Source organism: Sciurus vulgaris (genome assembly GCF_902686455.1).
Source record: "Sciurus vulgaris genome assembly, chromosome: 2".
Lineage (NCBI taxonomy): Eukaryota > Metazoa > Chordata > Mammalia > Rodentia > Sciuridae > Sciurus > Sciurus vulgaris.
This window is the reverse complement of record NC_136462.1, coordinates 119,901,524-119,924,864: the sequence shown is the minus strand read 5'-3', so window position 1 is coordinate 119,924,864 and position 23,341 is coordinate 119,901,524. Positions and strand designations below refer to the sequence as shown.

The following is a 23,341-nucleotide window of genomic DNA, read 5'->3' as shown; positions in this document are numbered from 1 at the left end:
AACTGGATCTACTATCTGCCTTTGCATACAATCTGCTGTTACATGTCATTTTAGATGAAGTACCTGAACAAAATCTGACCTTACAGATATGTAGATGGAAGAGGGAGGAGTATTTTAAAACAGCCTTTTCAGATCATTGCAGGTATTCTTGACATGATAGTTGCTTAAATGTTTTATGCAACACAATCTGAAACCACAGTAATGAACTTGAAATACTGTTAAACTTAAATCCACTGGTCTATTTAGCATTTTTAATAGCTGTTTTATCCACATATAATTTTATAGCACATGCACAAGTCATTTGAAAAATACTAGTTCAATGAACTACACAAATCTTCCAAAGGTTGACACATTTCATGATATCATCTGTTAATAAAAAACATGTCATGTTCATTAAGCACCTTTGGAAAAATCATCTGGGTTAGGAAGGTGTGAAGTTCATGTGGCGTGGACACAAGCTTTCCAAGATTTTAACTTCTACTTGAAAGCTTACGTTTTATGGTTGTCAATAATACTACCAGTCGTTACCCTGAAGAGAGAGGCTCACTTCATTCATTTTGAGGAAGCCTCCACCAAACACCAAATCCGAATGACCCTAGTGTAGCGATAATGTGCCACAAGAGAACAGGTCAGTGCAGCTCACAATGCAAGTGCCACTCACGTGCTTTCCTGAGACAACCATGGTTGCTTTTACTGGAGTAACTGGTGAAGAACATGACTGTGGGCACAGTGTGGTGCCACTGCTTGGTTTGTATGTACAGTAGCTTTACTCAGGATGTTTTCATCCCATTCAGGTAGACAGCAAACTGAAAATGGCAAGCAATGTCTTATTTTTACGTAAATAACAACCTTGTGAGTCAGGTGAAAGGGGCTCAAGAGAGGCATCCATGGACCACACTCTGGGAAGCACTGTTCTGTAGTGACGCCCAGAATGCAGCTGGGACTCCGTCCCTGTCTCATTTCTAGGATTTTAATCAGCTACAATGGTTACTGACCTTCCCATTTTAAAGTCACTCAACATTAGGTATCTTTGAACTAAAACCCAATAGATCTGACAATTCTGTTGAGATTCTGGGCCCCAACCACACTACACTGCCAGGCTTCCTGCATGGCTGACATGCCAGCATACTTACCCCATGCCGCACTGGGGACCTCTTTGCACAGTCCTTCCCTTGGCTTCCACCTGCCCACAGTGGGCCAGGTGCTGGCTGGAGCTCCTGGATGATTCCCTCCGGCACCTGAACAGTTACATACTGGGACAGGTGTTGCACACAGCTGCAGCAGTGTTCTAGCGCTTGTTCCTTGGACTCCCCGCCAAATTGTATGCGAAACATGCGGCTCTTGTTCTGTTTGACAAATCAAAAGTTACCTGAGAGACACTTGTCATATCACTTGACTGTGATATTTTTCTTTTCTTTTTCTCTTTTTGGTACCTGGGACTGAACCCAGGGATGTTTAACAACTGATCCACATTCCTAGCCCTTTTTTATATTTTATTTAGAGACAGGGTCTCCCTGAGTTGCTTAGGGCCTTGCTAAGTTGCTGAAGCTGGCTTTGAACTTGCGATCCTCCTGCCTTAACCTCCCAAGCTGCTGGCAGTACCACTGCACCTGGCTTTTACTTTTATTGTAGGGTCTTCTGGTGAGTGGGTCCCTTTTGCCTGGAAAGGGCAGAGGGGCACATATGGAAGCAATCATCCTTGCTGGTTAGTGCAGGTTTAGAAAAACCAAAAATTTGTTTTATTCCCTCTTCTGGAAGTTATTCCTCGTACTGAAATTCATTTCCCTCAGGGAACTGACACCAGCAAAAATGGAAAAATCTGTATCATAAAGACGAGGAAGGTCACTATAGTGACTGCAATGGAAGATCAATGCTTTGTCTTGCTTTGGAATACAAATTTTAGGGCTTCAAATTCCTTAAATGGAGAATCAGGATAATGCAGCATAATCTGGCTCAACAAAATTTTTCTAAACTGAACAAATCAAAGAGAAACTAGGTAGATGCCACATTAAACAGGGCAGTGAACTTAACTAGTACTGGAGAAGAAGGGACAGGTAGACACTGACAGTAAATGTCATAAATAATCTCTAGTGCCCTTTATCCTTGGGAAGTCAGACCACCACACAAGTTACATGGGGACTGGGGCCTTTAATTTGTTGTATGAGTTACATCCCTTGGCAAATTAGCAAAAGTAGGACAGATGCCATTAAATCTGGCAACCACAAAGTTATTTGATTATCAGTTTAAAAACAGACCCAAACTAACATAACAACACAAAACCATTAGTTTAGTAGTAGTATCCTCTTTTTCTAATCTAATATTCTGCCTGGTGTAGATGAGTCAACAGATAAAATCCAAACAGGATTGTATTTGTTCACTTTCTTCTGTAAAAGAAATGCAGGTGCCAATATCAGCACAGTGACAGTCCTTTTCACTTAGTGAATATATAAATCACATTGCTACTGTGAAAATATTTCTCATCAAGTTACTGAAATCCTTAAAGTTTCTATCATCAAATAGTCCTTGATTTTCCTATTCACAATTTATACTATTTCAATAAATTCATCAAGGGCTGGGGGTGTAGCTCAGTGGTGGAGCACTTGCCTAGCATGTGTGAGACCCTAGATTTAATCCATAGGACTTCAAAAATAATTTAAAATCCATCAAGCCAAGCCATGTGTTTAGGTTCTGGGGCACTTGACATGATTCAGAAATGGTAAGGTATCAGTCAGAAGAATAGATGTCCCTACACCTTGTTTCACTGATACTATTTGCTTCTCTTTGAATGTTTTAGTTAACTTTTTCCTTGAGTATAAAAGTAATTATTATCATTACCCCATTTGATACTGAAAAAACTATGAAAAAGAAATATTCTAATATATACATGTATGCATGCATGTTATATATACATATAACAAATGTATACATAAATATATGTCTATAATACATAATATATAGGTTATATATATTGTGTATGTATATTTTTAAGCTACACTGCTGTTCTGTAACCTAATTTTTTATTTAACAATAAGTACGTAAAAATAGAAGTGTACCTCATTACTTTGAAAGGCTGGAGAATATTCCTTTATTTAACTGGCCCCCTACTGACAAACATTTAGGTTATTTCTAAACTTTTTTCCCATTATAAGCCACAAAGCTTTGATAAGCATACTTATACATACATCTTTGTATATAAATGCCTAAAAGCAGACTTGCTGGGTCACAGAATTTGTGTATTTCACAGTTTGGTACATAATGCCCCACACTGCCCTGTAGCAAGATAGAATCAGTTTACTCCCACAAAAGTACACACTCATTTCCCTGAACTTTCCATCACTGGAGATTCTTATTTATTTATTTTTTTTAACTTTAACCAGTTAGGTCAACATAGATCTTTACAATTTTGTCTCTTTGATTACTAGTGCGGTTGAGTATCTTTCGTTTCTCTCTCTCTTTGGTTTTGGGGATTGCCCCCAGGGGCACTCTCCCCCTTCTTTTTTTTATTTTTGACTGAGTTGCTGAGGCTGGCCTTGAACTTCTGCCTTAGCTACCCAAATAACTGGGATTATAGGCATGAGTCACCATGCCCAGCAAGGTTGAACGTTTTTTTCTACACTTATTGGTTATTCATATTTTTTCTTTTGTGTATTGCGTGTTCATACCCTTAGCTACTTTTCTCTTGGATAAGTAATCCCCAAATTATCAAGAGTAATTAAAAGCTAATTTTCCCTGAGGAAGGGGAAAGAACTGATAAGGAAATTATACTTTCAGCTTATAGTAATATCTATTAGTTATTGTTAGTAATATCTATTAGGATTCTATAATTATCTAACTAGCCTTTTGAGTAACAACACATCAGAACTTGTACCTCATAGTTAGCTGCAACGATTATGTGCACACATGCAGACAGAATTTTTTGTGTGTGTGGTGCTAGGGATTGAACCCAGGGTCTTGTGCTTACAAGGCAAGCACTCTACCAACTGAGCTACATCCCCAGCCCCTTGGACAGATATTAATTATATAAACAGAGCAAAAAAATATGAGACCAATTATGTAAGTCTAGAGGCATCTACATGTGAGTGCACTTAAGAATCAGTTTGGTCGGGCTCGGGCATAGCTCATTGGTAAAGCACTCTTAGCATGCATGAGGCCCAGCATTCTTCTTCCTCTAAAAAAGAAAGGGAGGATTCTTCTTCCTCTAAAAAAGAAAGGGAGGGAGGGAGGGAGAGGGAGAGAGAGAGAGAGAGAGAGGGGGGGGGGGGGGGGGGAGAGACAGAGAAAGCAAGAAGTTGAGCTGAAGGTATCAGGTTGGATAGTTAAGGTTGCTTTGGAGTATACTTCCAAAATGGTAGGGAGGTTATATATATCTGATGGGCCTGTTCTGTGCTTGCTTCTATAAAATTTCAGAATTTCAGCTTATCATCTAAAGCCAGAAATACCTCTTTCAATGCATGTGGGCCCAAGATAAAGCCAACATACATCAGAAAAATATCTGAAAATGAGTTCTATCTTCATCCTACATCCTTAATGTCATGGAGTATCACAGTGGATAACCAAAAGGACTGCTTGGCTCGAAGAGATCTTTTTTGTAACACCAATACTTAAAAGTCAGAAAGAACAACTTGCTATGAATTGAAATATACCCACAGTCATGAAATGCCCCAAATATAGTTTCTAGTTTCCACTATCTAAGGAGGTCAGCTCATAATTACTGTATTTTAAGTGGTGGTTTACATGATAAATTGTATTCACCCTACTTCCAAATACTTAATTTCAAGTTATAAGAACTTATAGAAAATTCCATTTTGCATGGACTGCTTGAGGAAACAAAAGTTAAGGACAAGTCCCGATCTCTTTTATACTTATGTACACATATAAGAAAATTAAGGCTTCACTTTAAGGAGGGAGCAGGCCCCTAAGTGCTGCCGCAAGTGTGAACAGCGTCACTCAAGGAGCTTTAATCTACAGCCTCTGTCCAGATGGCTGACGGGCATCAGGCACCTGGGAGACAGGTAGCACCCAGGTAGCACCATGTCACAGAACAGCAAGAGGACATCAGAGGTCTCAAACCCAGGGGGATTTCTGCTGATTTCAGACTCATCATCTAGATCTATAACATTTCCAGCACCACAAGGACACCCGAATGGAAGTTTTATTCACCACTAATGGTGAAATCATATACTACAGAAAATATGGGGGGAAAGTACCATTAAAGGACTTAACCAGCACTATGGTTTGGATATGGTTTGAATGAGTCCCACAAGAGATCATGTGTTGAAATTTAATTCCCACTGCAAGGTATTGAGAAGGTGGACACTTAATCTGACCAAGGTTTTAAAGATGGGCTTTGGGAAGTGATTAGGACAAGATAAATTCATGAGGGCAGAGCCCTATGATTGAATCCTTTTTAAGAAGAGGAAGAGAGGCTAGACACACATGTGTGCTCCCTGGCTCTTGCTATGTGCCACTTCAGGATTCTGACAGCAAGAGGACCATCACCAGATGTGGGTCCAACCATAAGCTAACTAAAGTAATGCAAAATGAACTTAATAAGACCAGAGAATGAACTTGAGCATTTTCTTTGTTTCTTAGCTTTGAAACCAATCCTCAAAGCCTAGGACAGACAAAATCACCAAAAAAATTCTTCAATGGGTACTAGGGGAGAGAAGTAAAGAGAACAGTAGTTAGGTTCACGCCTTTCAGCCAAAGTGCCCTTCAGATAAGGACCTATTTGCTCAGAATTGCTAAAAAAAAAAAAAAACCAAAAAGCAGGCATAATTATCGAATCTTTGATTTCAACCCCCCTTAAAATGCATAATTTATTCAAAGCTATGAACTTCAACCCAGAGAGAAAAGAAATATAATGTGTATTACCTACAGAATTTAAGTTTTATTAAACTTGTTAAAAGAATGAATTTTTCCCTAACATTTATCCATTTAAACAATAATGTGTGCTGTACAATATTTAGTAACTAAAAGTTATCCAAGGCAAAAAGTACCAAAAATACCCCTTTGCCAGGTAAGGCAAAAGAAGCATCTGAGGGTTCAATATTAATATATGACATCAAGTCAATAGATCAAAGGTGGGAAAGGTTTTGTTTTTAATATCATCTTGATAGATTCAAAAAGCATTTGCAAAAATTTAATACGCAATATTGAAAAAATATTAGCAAAGAAACTATTATCAGAAGAACATCTCCCTCACATAGTAAAGAATATACGATCAACAGCCAGAATTGTATTTAAAGTCTAAACACTACTTCCTGAAACCAGAGTGCAGTAGCATACACCTAAAATCCCAGAGACTTGGGAGGCTGAGGCAGAAGGATCCCAAGTTTGAGATCAGCATCAGCAAATTAGCAAGACCCTGTCTCAAAAATAAGGACTGGGGATGTAGCTCAGTGGTAGAGCAACCATGGGCCCAATACCCAGGACTGCCACAAAAACAAAAGAAGAAATACCTTTGGGGTAAAGAACATAGGCAAAAGGTTCCCAGCCTTAATTTTTTTTTTTTTTTTCTTGCCTAGGAGGTGGGTACTGGGGATTGAACCCTAGGTACTTTACTACTGAGTCACATCCCCAGCCCTTTTTATTCTTTATTTTGATACAGGGTCTCACTAAGTTGCTTAGGGCTTCACTAAGTTGCTGAGGCTGGCCTTGAACTTGCAATCCTCCTGCCTCAGCCTCCAGAGCTGCTGGGATTAGAGGTGTCCCTCACTCCAGCCTTAAATATTTTAAAAACATCTATATGTGATATATACTCAGATATATTAAAACATATACCATGCAAATTACTCTATACATATAGTATCTAAATACTTTAAAGAAGAAAAAAGTTGATAATTCACAGAAGTACAAATTCTAACAACGTTCATTCTCAAAGAATGCAAATTAAAGGAAGATGCTCATTTCTACTTATCAAATTAGAATTCAGTTGGTAAATTTAAATTATATCACCCTCTTGGAGAGGATCTGGATAGATAAATATTCTCTACACAGCTAGTGCAACAGAAACAGGGACAACCTATTGGAAGGCAAATTCACAAAATAAATGTTCATATTTCTAGGATTTCTGTCTCAAGAACCCGGTAAATCTTATGGAAATCAAAACATTTTTAATAGTGAACAATTAGGGATTAGTTAAAACATGATGTATTCAAAGAGTAATATGCTATATACAGTCATTAAGAATGTTTTTAAAGACTACATAATAACTTGGTACAACGTCCCTGATTTAATGCTAAAAGAACGGAATACTACAAAAGAGCAGAATCCATAATCTTATTTTTATGAATTATCTATATGGCAGACACTGTTAATTGCCATGAGTCAATCCAAAAGAGGGTCTGGAAAAACCAGACACTCATATCCCTAGTCCTCGCAGTCTGTGACAGACACATTGTAGACCTCTAGAGATTGCTGGAGGGAGATAACCTTATGGGAGATACTGACCTTCTTCTATTGGAAAAATAAATATAATATGCCATTTTGCAACTGTGAGGGAGAGGCCAAGAGAGCTGGACACTGCTGAGTTGCTGAACCAATGCCAGAAACTGCTTATTTTTAAACTTTAATTTTTTGATTTTTTGTGTGCGTGTGGTACTAGGAATTGAACCCAGAGGTGCTCTACCACTGAGTTACATCTCCTGTCCCTTTAATTTTTTATTTTGAGACAGGGTCTCACTAAGTTGCTAAGGCTGGCTTCAAACTTGGGATCCTTCAGCCTCAGCTTCCTGAGTAGCTGGTATTTCAGGCACATTCCACCGTGTTGGCTTTGATTTCTTATTATGTGAAAAAAACTATCTTGGGGGGGGTCATTATAGCTGAGTTTTCTGTTACATTTATCTCATACAGTTCTAATGTATGCCTTGCCAAAATTTCAAAATGTTAATAATGGTTATTTTTGAGTGGTCAAATTATGGTTGATTTTTATTTTGCTCTTTAAACTTCTTTAAAAATTTTAATAATCTGGGCACGGAGTCATAAACCTGTAATTCCAGCAGCTTGGGAAGCCGAGGCCATACAAGAGGATTGCAAGTTCAAAGCCAGCCTCAGCAATTTAGCAAGACCCTGTCTCAAAATGAAAAAGGAAAAAGCTCTGAGGCTGTGGCTCAGTGGTGAAGCACCTCTGGGTTCAACCCCGGTACAAAATAAATAAATAAATAGATAAATAGAATGTAATTAGAAAATATTAAAAGTGAAAAAAATAATATGTAATTAGAAAATATTAAAAGTGAAATATAGAACAAAGAGCATGAACCTATACAATCGTCCAGTCCTGAGCTGAGAGTCAGAAAACCAATGGGCAGCTGGTTCCCTGATAGCTAGTAATAACTTTGGCTATTGGCTGACATCTAATGTTTTCTCATATGTAAAATTTAGACAGAGGTTCTTGAATGTTTTGGAATGTGTGCCCCAGAAACCTTTGGTAGATTGGTGAGACAGTGGATCTTTCTCAGAACAATGCTTTTAATCAGATAAAAGACAAAGAAAAACAACCGATTACAGTATTTGTTTATCACAATATTGAAACACTAATTTGTGGACTGATAACATATGCTTCTTTAGTAATGTATTCAATAAAAGGATCTAAAAGCAGGACTAGCAAACATCTTAATTTTGAGGTTTGATAAGTATAAATGACAACTGAGATATCTCGAACAACTGTAATATGATATGAAATCACCTGTGATAGCCATTGATGAAAAGGCCTAATACTACATGCTCTGTAACCTACATTCATAATAGAAGGAAATGACGAATTTCAATTAGAGGTCAGTGAAAGTCCCTGCAAGTTCATGAACTCCCTGAACTCTACAGGGACCCTTTGGGGGGGTCTGTGCACCCCAAGGTTAAACCCCTCCACTAGAGGCTCCTCTTCAGGAGCATTCTCAAGGTCTACACATCCATTAAAAATTAGTATCTTTCACATAAATTTCAATACTATTTACTCAGTGAATGCTAACAGATTGGTTTTCATAGTTAATAAAAGAAAATATTTTTTTATAGTTATAAAAGAAAATTATCCAGGTGATTCATTTGCATGCTTCTTTGATGAGGATCATTCCTTATGTTTAATACAGCTGAAAGGCAAATAAAGGGGAATTTTATTTTTAAATATTAAACAGGGAAAAACTGAAAAGACATTCAGTGAAGCATTCAAATATATACACCTTTTAAAACATCTAAAGAGCAAGTCAACCCATGCTGTACTCCATCTCTCCCCAGTTTGTGGTTGGGGGACTTGACACATGGTGACAAATCCTTCAAAGTCTTGCACTTTAGAGATATCCTCTTGCAAGTGAGGCTTCTGCCCTTATACAGCCCTAGTTTCATGTTTGGCTTATAACATGTTCTTCAACATGTGTTTTCTTCCCAGCACCATTTCCTTCAGAGAGAAGCTCCATATACCCCACCATTCACACACAGGAGATGAGAAAAGACTGTGATCGTTAGCTTAAAAACAGTTCGCTATACGGTCAACTTTATCTTGCCTTTATTGTTGTTCCAAACAACAGACAATCCATGCGCCTTACAATCTTCAGCCAGTTCTTGCTATCAACGAGTGAAAAGCCTTCCTGCAACAAAATAATTACGCAAAATTAGCAACGGAAGCAATGAGGAACAATTATGGTGTAGCTGTTTCCTATTAAAAGGTTGTGTATCTTTTTGTTCTGTAACTTGCACACAGTAGAAATGACCTGACAGCACCCATCACCGGGATGGACTCGACACACAGGCCCTGTGTCCAGGCACTCTTCCTCATGATCAACGTCAACAGTCAACACTTTTTTTGTTCTTAATATTTTCATGAGAATTAAGAAAATGCCCCCAAAATTAAATTTCCATAATCATATTTGAAATAAAGTACATTTATATGTCTCTAGGATTTGCCAAAATATATTTTTCTATTCCTGAGAAATACTAGTTTCATTATACCAATTTATGAACTTATTTGGCACAACCCTAACTACATAGTGAGATTTCTCTGCACAAGAATCTTGTTTTCAGATTCTTATGAATGGAAAATTTGAAGTCATTTGTTTTTGGATACTGAATGTTCAGTTCTTCATTTCCATCTGGGAAAAAAACCCAAAAAAACAAAAACAAAAACAAAACCAACAAAAAGGCAGAGAGGGCAGTAGAGGGCATACAAGCTCAAAAGAGGGACCACAGTTGGCTCTGCTCCTGAAGGTAAAAAGATGAGCTTTTTCGGCAGCTTTTTAATAAACTAAACAGAACAAACTATCGAATGATTATGGCAACTCTGAAACTCTAATTATGTTGTCAGTTAATTTCCTTGGTGAAGCAGCCTAAGTGAGAATGTACTTTAGCATCTAGTAAAATCAATCCAGTGGCCATTCAACAGTCAGTTAGTGAAACATTGCAAGCAAACTGCCTTTCTTCCCTGAAATGTGAGTCCACTACAGTCAAGGAAGACTGCTGGAATAAGTCAAGAAATTTTTTAACTCTTGGAAAGTAAAAGAAAATGTTCCTTATCCATTCAAGTCTTCCCTAAATCCCTCTTTCCAAATCTGAGTGTGATGAAAGTTGGGACTTGAATAGAAATTTTCTTCCCAGGAAAACAGTGTGGGCTCATCTTGTGTTTTAGCTTTTAAAAAAGATGTCAATTCTAAAATGCAAATTCTAAGACTTTTATCACCAACAGAGGTTTTCTTTACTTTTTTTTTTTTTAACAGAAAAAGAAGCATCTACAATTTCTTCTTAAAACTCTCTTGGAATTAGGAGGAAGAAATGTATTAATTTTTATGTTCCCCAAATATAGGTAACTGTAGTTTCAGATGGCAGTATATGGGGAAACTGACACACATTACTGGTGGAGTACAAATTGATACAGGACAATTTTTGGTAATAACATAATTACAGAAAAAAAAAATTATCCTCTGTCCTAGCAACCCAAGTGCAGGGGATTGCTTCATTTTACAGATCAACCTGTATATATATGAAATGATACATGGATAAGGTCAAGCATTTCTTCAATTAAAAAAATTGAAAACAACTCAGTATGCATCTAGGTGGAATTGTTAATTATGGTTCTATGTACAATGGAATACTATACAGCTATAAAAAGTAATGAAAGCTCTGTATCAGTGCTATCCAGTAGAAACAGGTCGAGCCACATATGTAACTTAAAATTGTCTAGTATCACTTCAAGAAACAAAAGGAAATTGGTTGAATTTTAATATTTTATTTTACCTACAATACTAAAACATTAGTGAAAAATGAATGTAAACTGAGTCTTTGAAATTGAGGGGTATATTTTATAGCATATCTCAATTTGGATGTCGTATTACTGAGAGTTAAAGTGAAATGTAGTCCTAACCCTAACAAAACAGTAAAGTCAATAAAGTCAAGTTTGATATGAAGTTGTTTTACATTGCTTCCATTTTAAATCTAAATTAAAATGAAATAAAATTCCATTTTTTAGTTGCACTAGTCACATATCAAGTGCTCAATAACTGGTTACATATGGTTTTTGTAGTAACCACTTTGGACAATGCAGCTCTTATCAACCAGTCTCAAAGCCACCTTTTGTATAAGAAAAGGAGGGAACAGAATGTATATTCTTATTTGCTTGCATTTGCATAAAGAAGCAGGAAGGACTAATAATACTCAGGAAACTAAAAGGTACCTGTGGGGAATGAGGAGGACAGTGTAGATGGGGCAGGGGTGGGAGTAAGTTTCCACTCTATGCCTTATTATGCTGCTCTGATTTTTACACTCTCTTATGTATATGAGAACATTTATGCCAACAAGAGTACCAATATGGCATGAGCATAAGGAAGAGGTAGAAGGAGGACCTAAAAAAAATGATGTTTACTCTACTATCTTTACAACTGTTCTGTAAATCTAAAACTACTCTAAAATGGAAAGTCTATGAAAAGAGAAATGCTCAGCTCTTGGCCCTGGCCTCATTGTCCCCTCCTAGCTCTAGTCCAGTTTGGGTCCAACAGGACATCTCCTCTTGCGGCTCCACAGATTTGAGAACTCCATAGCTCCCTCGACGCATGCTACTAACTCTGTGAACGACACTGAGCACCAGGAGTCACCCAAGCGACAGGTCTGGTACCACACTTAACTCCTTTTCTCACTTCTCTCTCAACACCAGCTTCTAAGTCTTAGTGATCCTACCCCCAACGGCTTTTCCATCTGGCCATTCTCCCCACTGACACTGTCACTGCCCACATGGGGTTGCCCATTATTTCTCCCCAGAATTACCACGATACCCTAAAGGGTCCCCTTCCTCCAGGCCCAATGCCTTCTACAGTCTGTCCATGTTACTGCCACAGTTATCAAGCACAAAAACTTGCTGCAGTCACTTCTTTTCAGTGTGCCATCCCTGTTCCCCCACATCCCCACTGTAAGAAGCACCTGCAGGATAAAGTCCAAATTCCCCAGTGCACACAGCTCTCTAACACTTGGCGTCTGTCTCTCACACATGAGTATTTCCTTTCACTCTGGTGTAAATCCTGTGTTAGGACCGTGTGCTGAATTCCTAGCAGTTCTGCAATCGTGCCATGCTCCCCACACCTTGTTCTCTTGTAGAGCTTGTTCCTGGAATGACTTTCCTTTTGCACGGACTTTTTAAAGGCTAGCTTCGTCTGAACCATTCCCCACAAGGTAAAGCTGGCTGACCCCTCGGAATGCTATGCTCTCTCAGGACCTTGTTGTACTTATGACCTGTGTCACAGCTAGTTACATTTCTTCCCCTCTGATAGATGAGGAGGAATCCCTAGGCAGGGCAAGACAGAATTCGTCTTACTGTCCCTCAAATCCCCAGCAACTGTCACAGTGATTAGCATACGCTGCTGCATCAGGGCTACTGGGTGACCCTGGTCATGCTGGGAAAGGGAATGGTCTTCCTCCCTAACAGCACCTTCTAATTGAGTCACTTCATGGCTCTTCTTCCATCTGTTCCAACTATTTTGCTTAGAACTTCAAACTCCTCTCTGGCACTTCCCTCTTGACTATTTTGTCCAATTAACCTCTGATCATTCATTTCACCCCTAATCTCGACTGCTCTATTTTATTAAAATTTTCCCTTACTACTCTCCTCTTTTTCTTTCATAGCATTTATCATACTCTGTGTCTGTATGTGTTGTGATTATCTGCTTAATGTTTATTTCCTCACTAGACCACAGACCTCATAAGGATAAGGCTAAGTGTGTTTTGTTCACTACTGAATGTAGAGCTCCAGCATAGTGTTTGATACTAGAAGGTGTTTCTATAAACTTTATCCAGCGAATGAATGTAAGAATGAAACCCTTAACTAAAATCAATTAGCACATTACTTTAGGCCAATACTACTCCTTGGGGAAAATAAGGTTCACCAATCAATTACCTGTTCAGCGATGCAGAACATCTTACTGTTATTTCGTTCATACTAATTCTGTTCAAAATTTAGAAAGAACTAATGTTCTGGGATTAGGTAAAACAACCTGCGCACCTAACATTCATCATTCATAAATTCCCAGATTTCAAACACTGATCCTCCTACCTTTGAAATCCACCTGTCTGCACGTACCTCCTTTAAGGCTTGTCTCAGACTGGTGAGTTCAGGTCGCTCAACAGACCGTCTCTTAGTGTGCCTCTCACAGGAAGGTGATCTGCTCTGTGTCCCACAGCATGCTGGACCCACTGCTACTAAAACTGTTGACACCACTGAGCTCTGACAATAATGGCTGGCTGCTGTGCAAGGGTTAAAAACAAAACTAAGCAAAAACAAAACCACAGAATCTGCCCAAGGGGATGAGGACATGTGTCAAAATCACCCAGGGAGCTTCTGTGACTGATACTTGAGATCCTGTTCCCCACTAGATCAGAATCACTTTCATAAGAGGCCACTGTCAACCGATGACAGTCCGTCATGATCCTTGGAATTGCTGAAGTAGAAAAATGATTGGGAAAAAACACACACACACAAAAACCATGAGGCCATACCAGAATAAGGTAGGTCCCCCCACTACGGCTAATGTCCTTATAAAAAATAAAATAAAATAGAAAAGCACAGAGAAGGTGGCCATGGAGTGGAAAAGGCAGAAACTGGGTGATGATCTGTGAGACTATGCCAGTAGTTCCCACATGAGTCCTATGTGGGTTCCACTCCTACGAAAGGAAGGCCAGGGAAAGCCCACAGCACCACAGCCTAGAAGAGAGGTACTGGGCAGAGACAGCACGACTCTGCAATACCTAATTTAAGACTTCTATATTCCACAGCTGCGAGACAATAAAGCTCTGGTTTCTGTAAAAAGAAAAGAAAGAAAAAGAAAAATGACTGAAGAACCTATCACGATGGCACAGTCCTATAATCCCAGTTACTCAGGAGGCTGAGGCAGGATAGCAAGTTCAAGGCCAGTCTCAGCAATTTACTGAAAACCTGCCTCAAAAAATAAGTAGATAGATAGATAGATAGATAGATAGACAGACAGATAAACAAACAAATAAATAAATAATAAATAATAGAAAGGGCTAGGGTCATAGCTCTATGGAAGAGTACTTGCATAGAGGCCTAGATTTTAATTCCCAGTTCTGTCAAATCAAATAAATAAATGAAAAGTGGCTGAAAACTGATAGTATAAGGTGGGAAGGAAAAGAGTAGAGAACTCCAAGAAACCCCAAGTTTACCATCAGACAAAAGAGCAGGAGCCTATACCAGGAAGTGATATCCAAGACAGGGTGGTATGGAAGTTGAGAGGCACTAAGAGTTTCAAGTTGCAAATGATCAGCAGTGTCAGGTGACACACAAGGATGAAGTACAAATAAGGGCTGAAAAGCCTGCATGGAACCCAGCAACTGGAAGGTGCTGCACACTGCAACCTCCGTGTCTGCGCCGCCTCTCCACCCTGTGCTCTCCTTCCTGCTCCCACCTTCCTGCAAACTGTGAGGACAAGGTGTTTCAGTCACCTTTGTATCCAACATGTCTGTGAAATAAAAAAGAAGAACACCAATCTCTGGCATCCCTCTTTCCTCCAATCAGACTCTGACCATCCCTCCATTGTGTCCAGTTCTGGCACAGCCTCCCGAAGGTGCAGTGGCATCACGATTCCAAGGCAGGTGCTGCACTGCAACTCCACATCAACTCCATGCAAGATACATCGCCAAGTCCGTTTCTAGGTTCCAGTCACCCATGTTCTCCTTGGCCCCTGTTACCACATATAAGTAAGAGTTACCACAAACCAAAAGGAAACCATCAAGGGAAGGGAGAAAAGGATCTAAATGAGATGGAGGCAGAGATAAAAGTAAAAAGTGAAGTTCAAGAATAGTGAGAAAAACCACCAGTGTCCTCATCCTCACAGGTCTGTCTCCCTTGCTATGGAACTGTCCCCGAGCTGATCTCTTTAGTGGCTCAGATGCCACTCAGTTCTGACTTTGCATAGCAGGGTAATACGCAAATCAGCCAGGAGAATGTCATGGTGGGGAGGGTCACTGATATTCAGAGAGGTAAAATTGGCTTCAAAACCATTCCAGGTACATCCTCATAAATGCTTTGAAGAAAACACAGTATTTTACTTTCAGGGAAATGACAAAAGTGTTCATTCACACCAACTACAAATACCCTGATTCAGAGGAAAACAGCATAGGAGACTAAGATTACAAAAATAACTCCATGACTAACCATTTGACAATCCACCTAGTCCTGAGTACCAAAAGGGCTTCTTGGTGAATGTGAGATGTTTTGGTGCCAGGTGATTTATTTAAAAATTAGATCCTGGTTTAAGCTTTAGGGTTGTGTTTCTGACTCACTTTCCAGAGTCTAGGGCTTGTGAGGTTCAAATCACACTGAAGATAAGAAAAAGTATATCCATGATAGAAGAGCTACCAGAGAATATAAGATCAATGTGAAAAGACGGGAAGGAAGGAAGGAAGGAAGGGAGGGAGGGAGGGAGGGAGGGAGGGAGGGAGGGAAGAAGGAAGAAGGAAGGAAGGAAGGAAGGAAGGAAGGAAGGAAGGAAGGGAGGGAGGGAGGGAGGGAGGGAGGGAGGAGGGAAGGAAGGAAGGAAGGAAGGAAGGGAGGGAGGGAGGGAGGGAGGGAGGGAGGGAGGAAGGAAGGAAAGAAAGAGAAAGAAGGAATGAATGAACAAATGAAAGGGGAATTTTTAAAAATTACCTTTCTAATGATAATAACTTATTTATTAAATAAGAACAATCAGGTAGATAATAAAAAATAACAGCCAATTTGAGGATAAGATTTTGGTCTTAGATTTGAATGTGAATATTTCCATTACATAAAAAAATAAATTACATGCTTAGAGAAGGAACAATTGACTTCCTTCAAAGGACCCACTCTGTACTTCACATGAAGATAAAAAGCACCATGTCTCAGACTGACACAGCTCAGGCTAAGACACCATCCAACAACTTACTTTATTTTGGAGTTATGTTTTTTGTGATTATAAGAGACACATAACCAGTTTGGTTTCATGTTGAACCACAATCTGCTTGGAAGGAATAAGGTAAATAATAGTAAGTGATGTCAACAAAATAAGCACAATTACATGAAAACTGATTACACAATTCAGAGTCATTTCTGTCACACACTCAACCAAACAGAGTCAAGAGGCCAGGTCACAAGCACCAGCTACAGGAACCATCTTGCAAGTCCAATCCAACAAAAAACCTCTATGACTTTTAGACTACTTTATCTAGTGACTGCAGCCCCTCACCAACCAGAGCTCACCTGTTCTCACATATGGCACTATTCCCATGAGCTTTCTTTCAAATCACTTGCAGTTTTCTTTTTCCCAATAAACCCCTAACCTTTTCCTTTGTTCTTCAGATGCACCAGAGACTACCTAGCTTTGTGCCTGTCTCAGACTGCAATTCTATTCTGTTTATTCCCAAATAAAACCTTTTGCTTAGAGATTTATTTCTACATTTTTATTTAACATTGACAGCTGTTTTAAAATGTTTAACATCTAGAAATCAAGATATGCTATGAAAAGTCACAAATATGTTCCAAAAATATTTACTAAGGATCTATTATGTATCAGATTATGTGCCAGGTTCTATGACTGACACTAAGGGTCAAAGTCAAATGGTTCCTGACCTTAAAGAAGTGACAGAGGGGAACTCAGACAATAATGACTAACATCTAAGTTCTATATTTCTACAAAAGCCCAGAAAATAGATTAGATTATTAGGCCCAGAGGAAATAGCCTTTGAATTCATTTTTTTTAAAATGTATTTTGAAATAATTGATTTATTTTTAACTCTGTAATATAAATTTTAAAATATATATACCAGTATAGAAAAAATAGTAAAAAAAATAATAAACCACCATGCTCCAATCTCCTAGTTACAACTTTTACAACCTAGCCAATCTTATTTCATTTACATCCACACTTAATAATTCCCTACTATGGATCACTGTGAAGTAAAGACAGGTATCTGTAAATATTTCAGAATGTATCTCTTAATAAAAACAAATTTCATAATATCAAACTGATTATAAGTAATTTAATGACTTGCTAAGGATGCGCCTTAATATATAACTCAAAACTGTTAACACATTTTTAAAAATTAACAATTCCTTGAGATCCAAGATAGTGGACTAGAGGGAGACTGCATTCCTTTTTGCTCCATAACTTGGGTTTCAAGCAGAGGAAAATCTTTTTCTGTGAGGCAGTCTTTGCTGCTCATGGATCCCCTGCTGTTTACCCCATTTGTCCACCTTGATCACCTGAGGTCTGCCAGCATATCAACTACTTTTTGAGTGCAGATCACTCACTGACTGCCGCCTATCATCCGCCATTTGTCCATTTGTCCATTTTCCTGCCTCTTGCCTGTCCATTGCCTGCCTTTCACTTACCCATCACCACTGGAGGTCCGCCTGCTGATTGTCTGCTGGTAGCCTGCAGACCACCCACAGACTGCCAAGGGATCACCAGCTGCTGTTGCCTGTAAGTCCACTGTCACGGTACCTGCAGATTTGGTTACATGTGGCTGCCACCATTTCAGGACAACAGCCAGGACCTGCAGGAACCCTGGCCCCACCAACAGCGCCCCACCTCCAGGACGCCCTGCTTGACTGACCGCACCCCACACAGGCTTGGCGTCCATGCTTCATGCTGCGGCTCCCCATTTGCCAACATGTTTAGAAGCCAGTGCAGCCATCTTGGATTATCCTGGAAACGGAAGTTGCCATCTTTAGATGGGGCCAATCCCATCCTGAGACCCCTGATGGAGACTGGAAGCTCATTGTCAGGTACCTCTCATGCATCAGGCTACTGAAGACTGGAAGGTTTGAATAGCATAAGACTATTACAGTGTAGGGTTTTTTTCCTCCTTCTTGAAAATTTTTAAGTTGTTATTTCTTTATTTTTCTTGCTTCATTTTCCTTTTCTTTACCTATTTCCTCAAAGTCTCTTTCTACCTTTTCTCATACTAACAACCAACTTCTTTTGATTCCACTTTCACACTTCCTACGATCTAGTACTTCTATATTCTCTTTCCTCATCCCATTAACAGTTACATCCTACACCCCTCCTCATCCTCTTTGTCTTCCATTAGAAACTGCAGACTTTATTGCAAATCTATTTGTTATACTGTAGATAATAATAGAACTCATCCTCTCTGTTTATTATGACAATAGTATCTTCAGAGGGGCTATTTGATTTAGGGCTGCATATTGTCTGTACTGGATGTTGCTAATATTGATCTCCCCCTTAAAAGGGGTTTTGAAAACCTGCAGGGTCACTATAAGCCTATAAAGAAGAAACTGCAAGACCCCAAATCTGCACTGCTAAGGGGAAGATATGTGAACAACATGAAAAAAACAAGGGAAGAAAGTGTTCCAAACAAAACCAGATTCTATATTAATAGAATCCAATGACAGCATGGTAGAAGAAATATCAGAAAAGGAGTTCAGAATATACTTAATTAAAATGATTCGCAAAGCAAAGGATGAGTTAAAAGAGCAAATGCAGGCAATGAACGATCACTCCAATAAACAGTTGAAAGAGCAACTGTAGGAAGCAAAAGATCATTTCAATGAAGAGACAGAAATTCTGAAAAAAACAAAAACAAAAAAAAAACAAACAGAAATCCTCGAAATGAAGGAAATAATAAACTAAATAAAAAACTCAATGGAAAGCATCACCAACAGACTAGAGGTGGAGCTGGGGATGTAGCTCAGTGGTAAAGTGCCCCTGAGTTTAATCCCCAGTACTGAAAAACAAAAATAAAGTAATAATTCCTTAATATTACCAAATACCTTTGTTGCTTTTACATTTTCCTGATTATCTTATGGTTTTTTTCTACACTTTCATTTTTTGATTAAGGATCCAAATAAGGTCCATATATTGTGAAACTTAACTGACATGTCTCTGAAATCTCTTACTTCAGACCTTCAAAGTAGGTTCTCTTTTTATCTTCTTTCCCTGCATTTTTTTTTGGGGGGGGGGGGGTTGGGTACTGGGGTTTGAACTCAAGGGCACTAAACCACTGAGCCACATCCCTAGCTCTTTTTTGTATTTTATTTAGAGACAGGGTCTCACTCAGTTGCTTAGTGCCTCTATTTTTCTGAGGCTGGCTATGAACTTAGGATCCTCCTGCCTTAGCCTCCCAAGCTGCTGGGATTACAGGCAAGAAGCTGGGAGAGGCAAGGAGCTGGGAGAATCCAGTTCCTTGCAATGTTTTGTTAAAGAAACTATGTCACTAGTTCTCTAAATCAGGGACTGACAAGTTTCTTTCTGTATAGGGTCAATGAGGAAATAAATATTTCAGGCACCATGGGCCATACAGTCTCTGTGGTACCTACTCAACACCAGCCTGCAGCATGAAAGCAGACGTGGACAATACACGGAACATGGCTGTAGTCCAACCAAACTTTATTTATGGACAATGAAATTGGAATTTCTTGATTTTTATTCTTTTTAAAAATTTTTTCATCACTAAAAAACGTAGCTCAAAAGGTATACAAAAACAAGCAATGGGCCAGACATGTTTCCTGCCCTAGAGTTACCCTCCCTAAATTCTGTTACTCTATATCTATAGCGTCTTTTAATGTTTACTCCTGTCTCTTAGAATCCTCATAGATTGGCAGATGGAGAAATATAATCAAATCCATGTTTGTTTGTTTGTTTTGTCCTCAGCTTTTGTAAGACTACTTCCTAGGTGGTGATGTGTGAAGTTAGCAGCTACTGATGATCATTGCCTGGACTCATTCATTCATCAGGGATGCGAAATGATATTTTAATATTTTTCCATTTGATTCTCCATTTGTGAGCTTGAACATCTATAAAGGGGAACTCCGCCTCATCAACCATTTGGTTACCCTAGGTAAAAATAGCAAAGGCAGAATAAACGCTCACTCCATTTCTTATATTTGCCAGATTTAAAATTAATGACATCATTTCTTAGTATCCTCCAAAGATGACAATGAGGGTTTTTGTTTTGTTTTGTTTTGTTTTGTTTTTTGGGAATCATTTGGAACTCATAAATTTAAATATATTTTGTTTCTAACTATTGCGATTATTGATTCTTAAGTTGTCTTTCTTTGGTTAATGAGGTTCTTTTCAAAATGACTCCAGAGTCCTTCTCCAGGTATCTAAGGCTCTCATGCCTTCCTGTTTCTTCCTGAGCAGATGATGAGATCTCCAAGGTCTGGCTATCAGTGATTTAGGAGAGTCACAGGGATGTCTAGTCATTTTTGCCCAAGAAGGAATAAGGGGATCAAAAAATTTATTCTTAGCCAGATGCCGTGGTGCAAGCCTATAATCCCAGCAGCTTGGGAGGCTAAGGGAAGAGAATCATGAGTTCAAAGCCAGCCTCAGCAATTTAGCGAGGCCCTAAGCAACTCAGGGAGACCCTATCTCTAAAAGGGCTGGGCATGTGGTTCAGTGGCTAAGCGTCCCTGGGTTCAATTCCTGGTACCAAAAAACAAACAAATAAAACTGCCAAAAGCTTGGTCCTTGTCCCCGATGCCACTTCAGTAACAAAAACTGAAGAAAAAGGAAAAAGAAGACTTATTGCTTTGTTAGCAAAGGAGAAACACAGGATACTCCTGTACCAGAGGCTGTGATTCTACCCATCAGGAGGAACAGAGGGATTTTAAGAAGCTCTTCAAAGACGATATTCCAGGTGTGCCCTGACAGGGGGGTCCCAGGGCACCTTTGTGGTGTATTAACATTCACTTGTTAATTTGGGAGATAGTTACTTCCTAGATCCTCTAGCAGATTATCTCCTTCCTGGGGAGCACAGATAACTCAGGATAATCTTGTTCCCTGCCCCCAGGTTATGAAAGGCAGGGGGAGAGGGAGAAGAGGAAAAGGAAAATTTGTCCCCTTAAAAAATAAGCCTCAGAGCTATATTCAAAAGGTGAAGTGAACCACTGTTACAAAACTATTCCTGTTCTAAACAACTCAAAGACTGGAGCAACTATTTTCAGACAAGGAAAAATATGTAATAGAGGGCTATAATAACTTTTGATAAAAGAGACACAAATGGAGAGAGTCTTATCATCACCCAGGCTTTCTGCCTGGAATGAATTTCCATTTATGGTACAGAAAAGGGAAATTCAGACAGAATCTATAATCTCAATCAGTTGAGGAGAAAGAGAAGGAAAGTCAAGGAGGCTGACATTGCTGGAATTTGCAGGGTCAAGTCCCTGAGAGACGACTACTGAGAGGTAGAGATTCAAAAACCTGCACATGAGTCTGGCTGAAGAGCATCTGTTTGTATGCAGAAAGAAATCCCACGGGAACAACTTCTAGAATAAGAAGTACAGGAAGTGAAAGCCAAACAGCCTAGAATTCCACAGAGCTGGGAACTATTTAAATATCAACTAGTTAGAGAATTAACTTCACAGAATACAGAGGACATTCAGCAGAAAGCACACCCTAGAAGTGTAACTACAGGAGCTCTAGGGTAAAGGCTACTACAGACCCACCCTAAAAGAGAATAAAAACAAGCTTCAAAGGGTCAAACTGTTTCCAAGTAATTTCATGATTAGCTGGGAGGGGCATTCTTGAAAGGGATATAACAAGAATGCACTCACATCTGATAAAAAATTACTAGACACCATTTGACCCAGCTATCCCACTCCTTGGCCTATACCCAAAGGACTTAAAATCAGCATAATACAGAGATACAGCCACATCAATGTTCACAGCTGCTCAATTCACAATAGCCAGATTGTGGAACCAATCTAGATGTCCTTCAATTGATGAATGGATAAAGAAACTGTGGTATATATATACAATGGAATATTACTCAGCCATAAAGAAAGATAAAATTATGGCGTTTGCAGGCAAATGGATGAAATTGGAGAATATCATGCTAAGTGAGATAATCCAATCTCAAAAAACCAAAGGTCGAATGATATCGCTAATAAGTGGATGAGGACACATAATGGGGGGAGGGAGGGTTAGTATTAGGGTTAGAGTTAGGGTTAGGGAGGGGGGCAAGAATGGAGGAAGGAAGGACTGTACAGAGGGAAAAGAGGGGTGGGAGGGGTGGGGGGGAAGGGAAAAAAATAACAGAATGAATCAAACAACATTACCCTATGTAAATTTATGATTACACAAATGGTATACCTTTACGCCATGTACAAACAGAGAAACAACATGTATCCCATTTGTTTACAATAAAAAAAAAATTACTAGACAGATGGGCGAGGTGGTGCACACCTATAATCTCAGTAATTAGGGAGGCTGAGGAAGGAGGATGGCAAGTTCAAAGCCTTCTTCAGCAACTTAGTAAGGCAATAAGCAACTTAGTGCAAGACTGTCTCAAAAAATAAAAAGGTCTGGGATGTAACTCAAAGGTAAACCACCCATGGGTTCAACACCCAGTACCAAAAAATTAAAAATTAATAGATAGGTGAAATTACTAGACATATTACTAGACCATCATCAATGACTCACACCCTCAAGAAAAACAATAGAAACAAACTCGGAAATTGATAGGATGATAAGATTGGCAAAAAATTGTTTAAAAAGCCATTTTGTAAGTATCCTCATGTGCTCAAAATATCTTTAAAAATATACATGTACTGAGAAATACAAAGCAAAAGAACTAAATGATATTCTAAAGATATAGAATAAAATATTTGAAATTAGTTGTGTATGGTGGCACACACTTATTATTTCAGTGACTGAGGATGTTGAGGCAGGAGGATTGCAAGTTAGAAGCCAGCCTGGGCAACTTAGCAAGACCATCTCAAAATAAAAATTTAAAAAGGGTTGGGGATGTAGCTCAGTGGTAGAGTGCTTGCCTAGCAAGCGTGAGGTCCTGGGTTCAATCCCCAGCACTTCCCACCATACAAAGATAATAAGCTTTATTTCATAATAATGTGAGTGTACTTGACACTACTGAACTG

General features: G+C 39.0%; 1 protein-coding gene across 1 annotated transcript in view; it reads right to left on the bottom strand.

Moving 5' to 3' along the window:
* The window catches only part of REC114 (REC114 meiotic recombination protein), a gene marked incomplete at its 5' end in the record, with an annotated part of 104,298 nt that overhangs the window by 7,730 nt on the left and 73,227 nt on the right, over positions 1-23,341 (bottom strand). The window contains 2 exons of the mRNA XM_079125341.1: positions 1,134-1,346; positions 9,495-9,578. Coding sequence (XP_078981467.1) covers positions 1,134-1,346; positions 9,495-9,578 — 297 coding nt within the window. The remainder of the gene's footprint in view (positions 1-1,133; positions 1,347-9,494; positions 9,579-23,341) is intronic.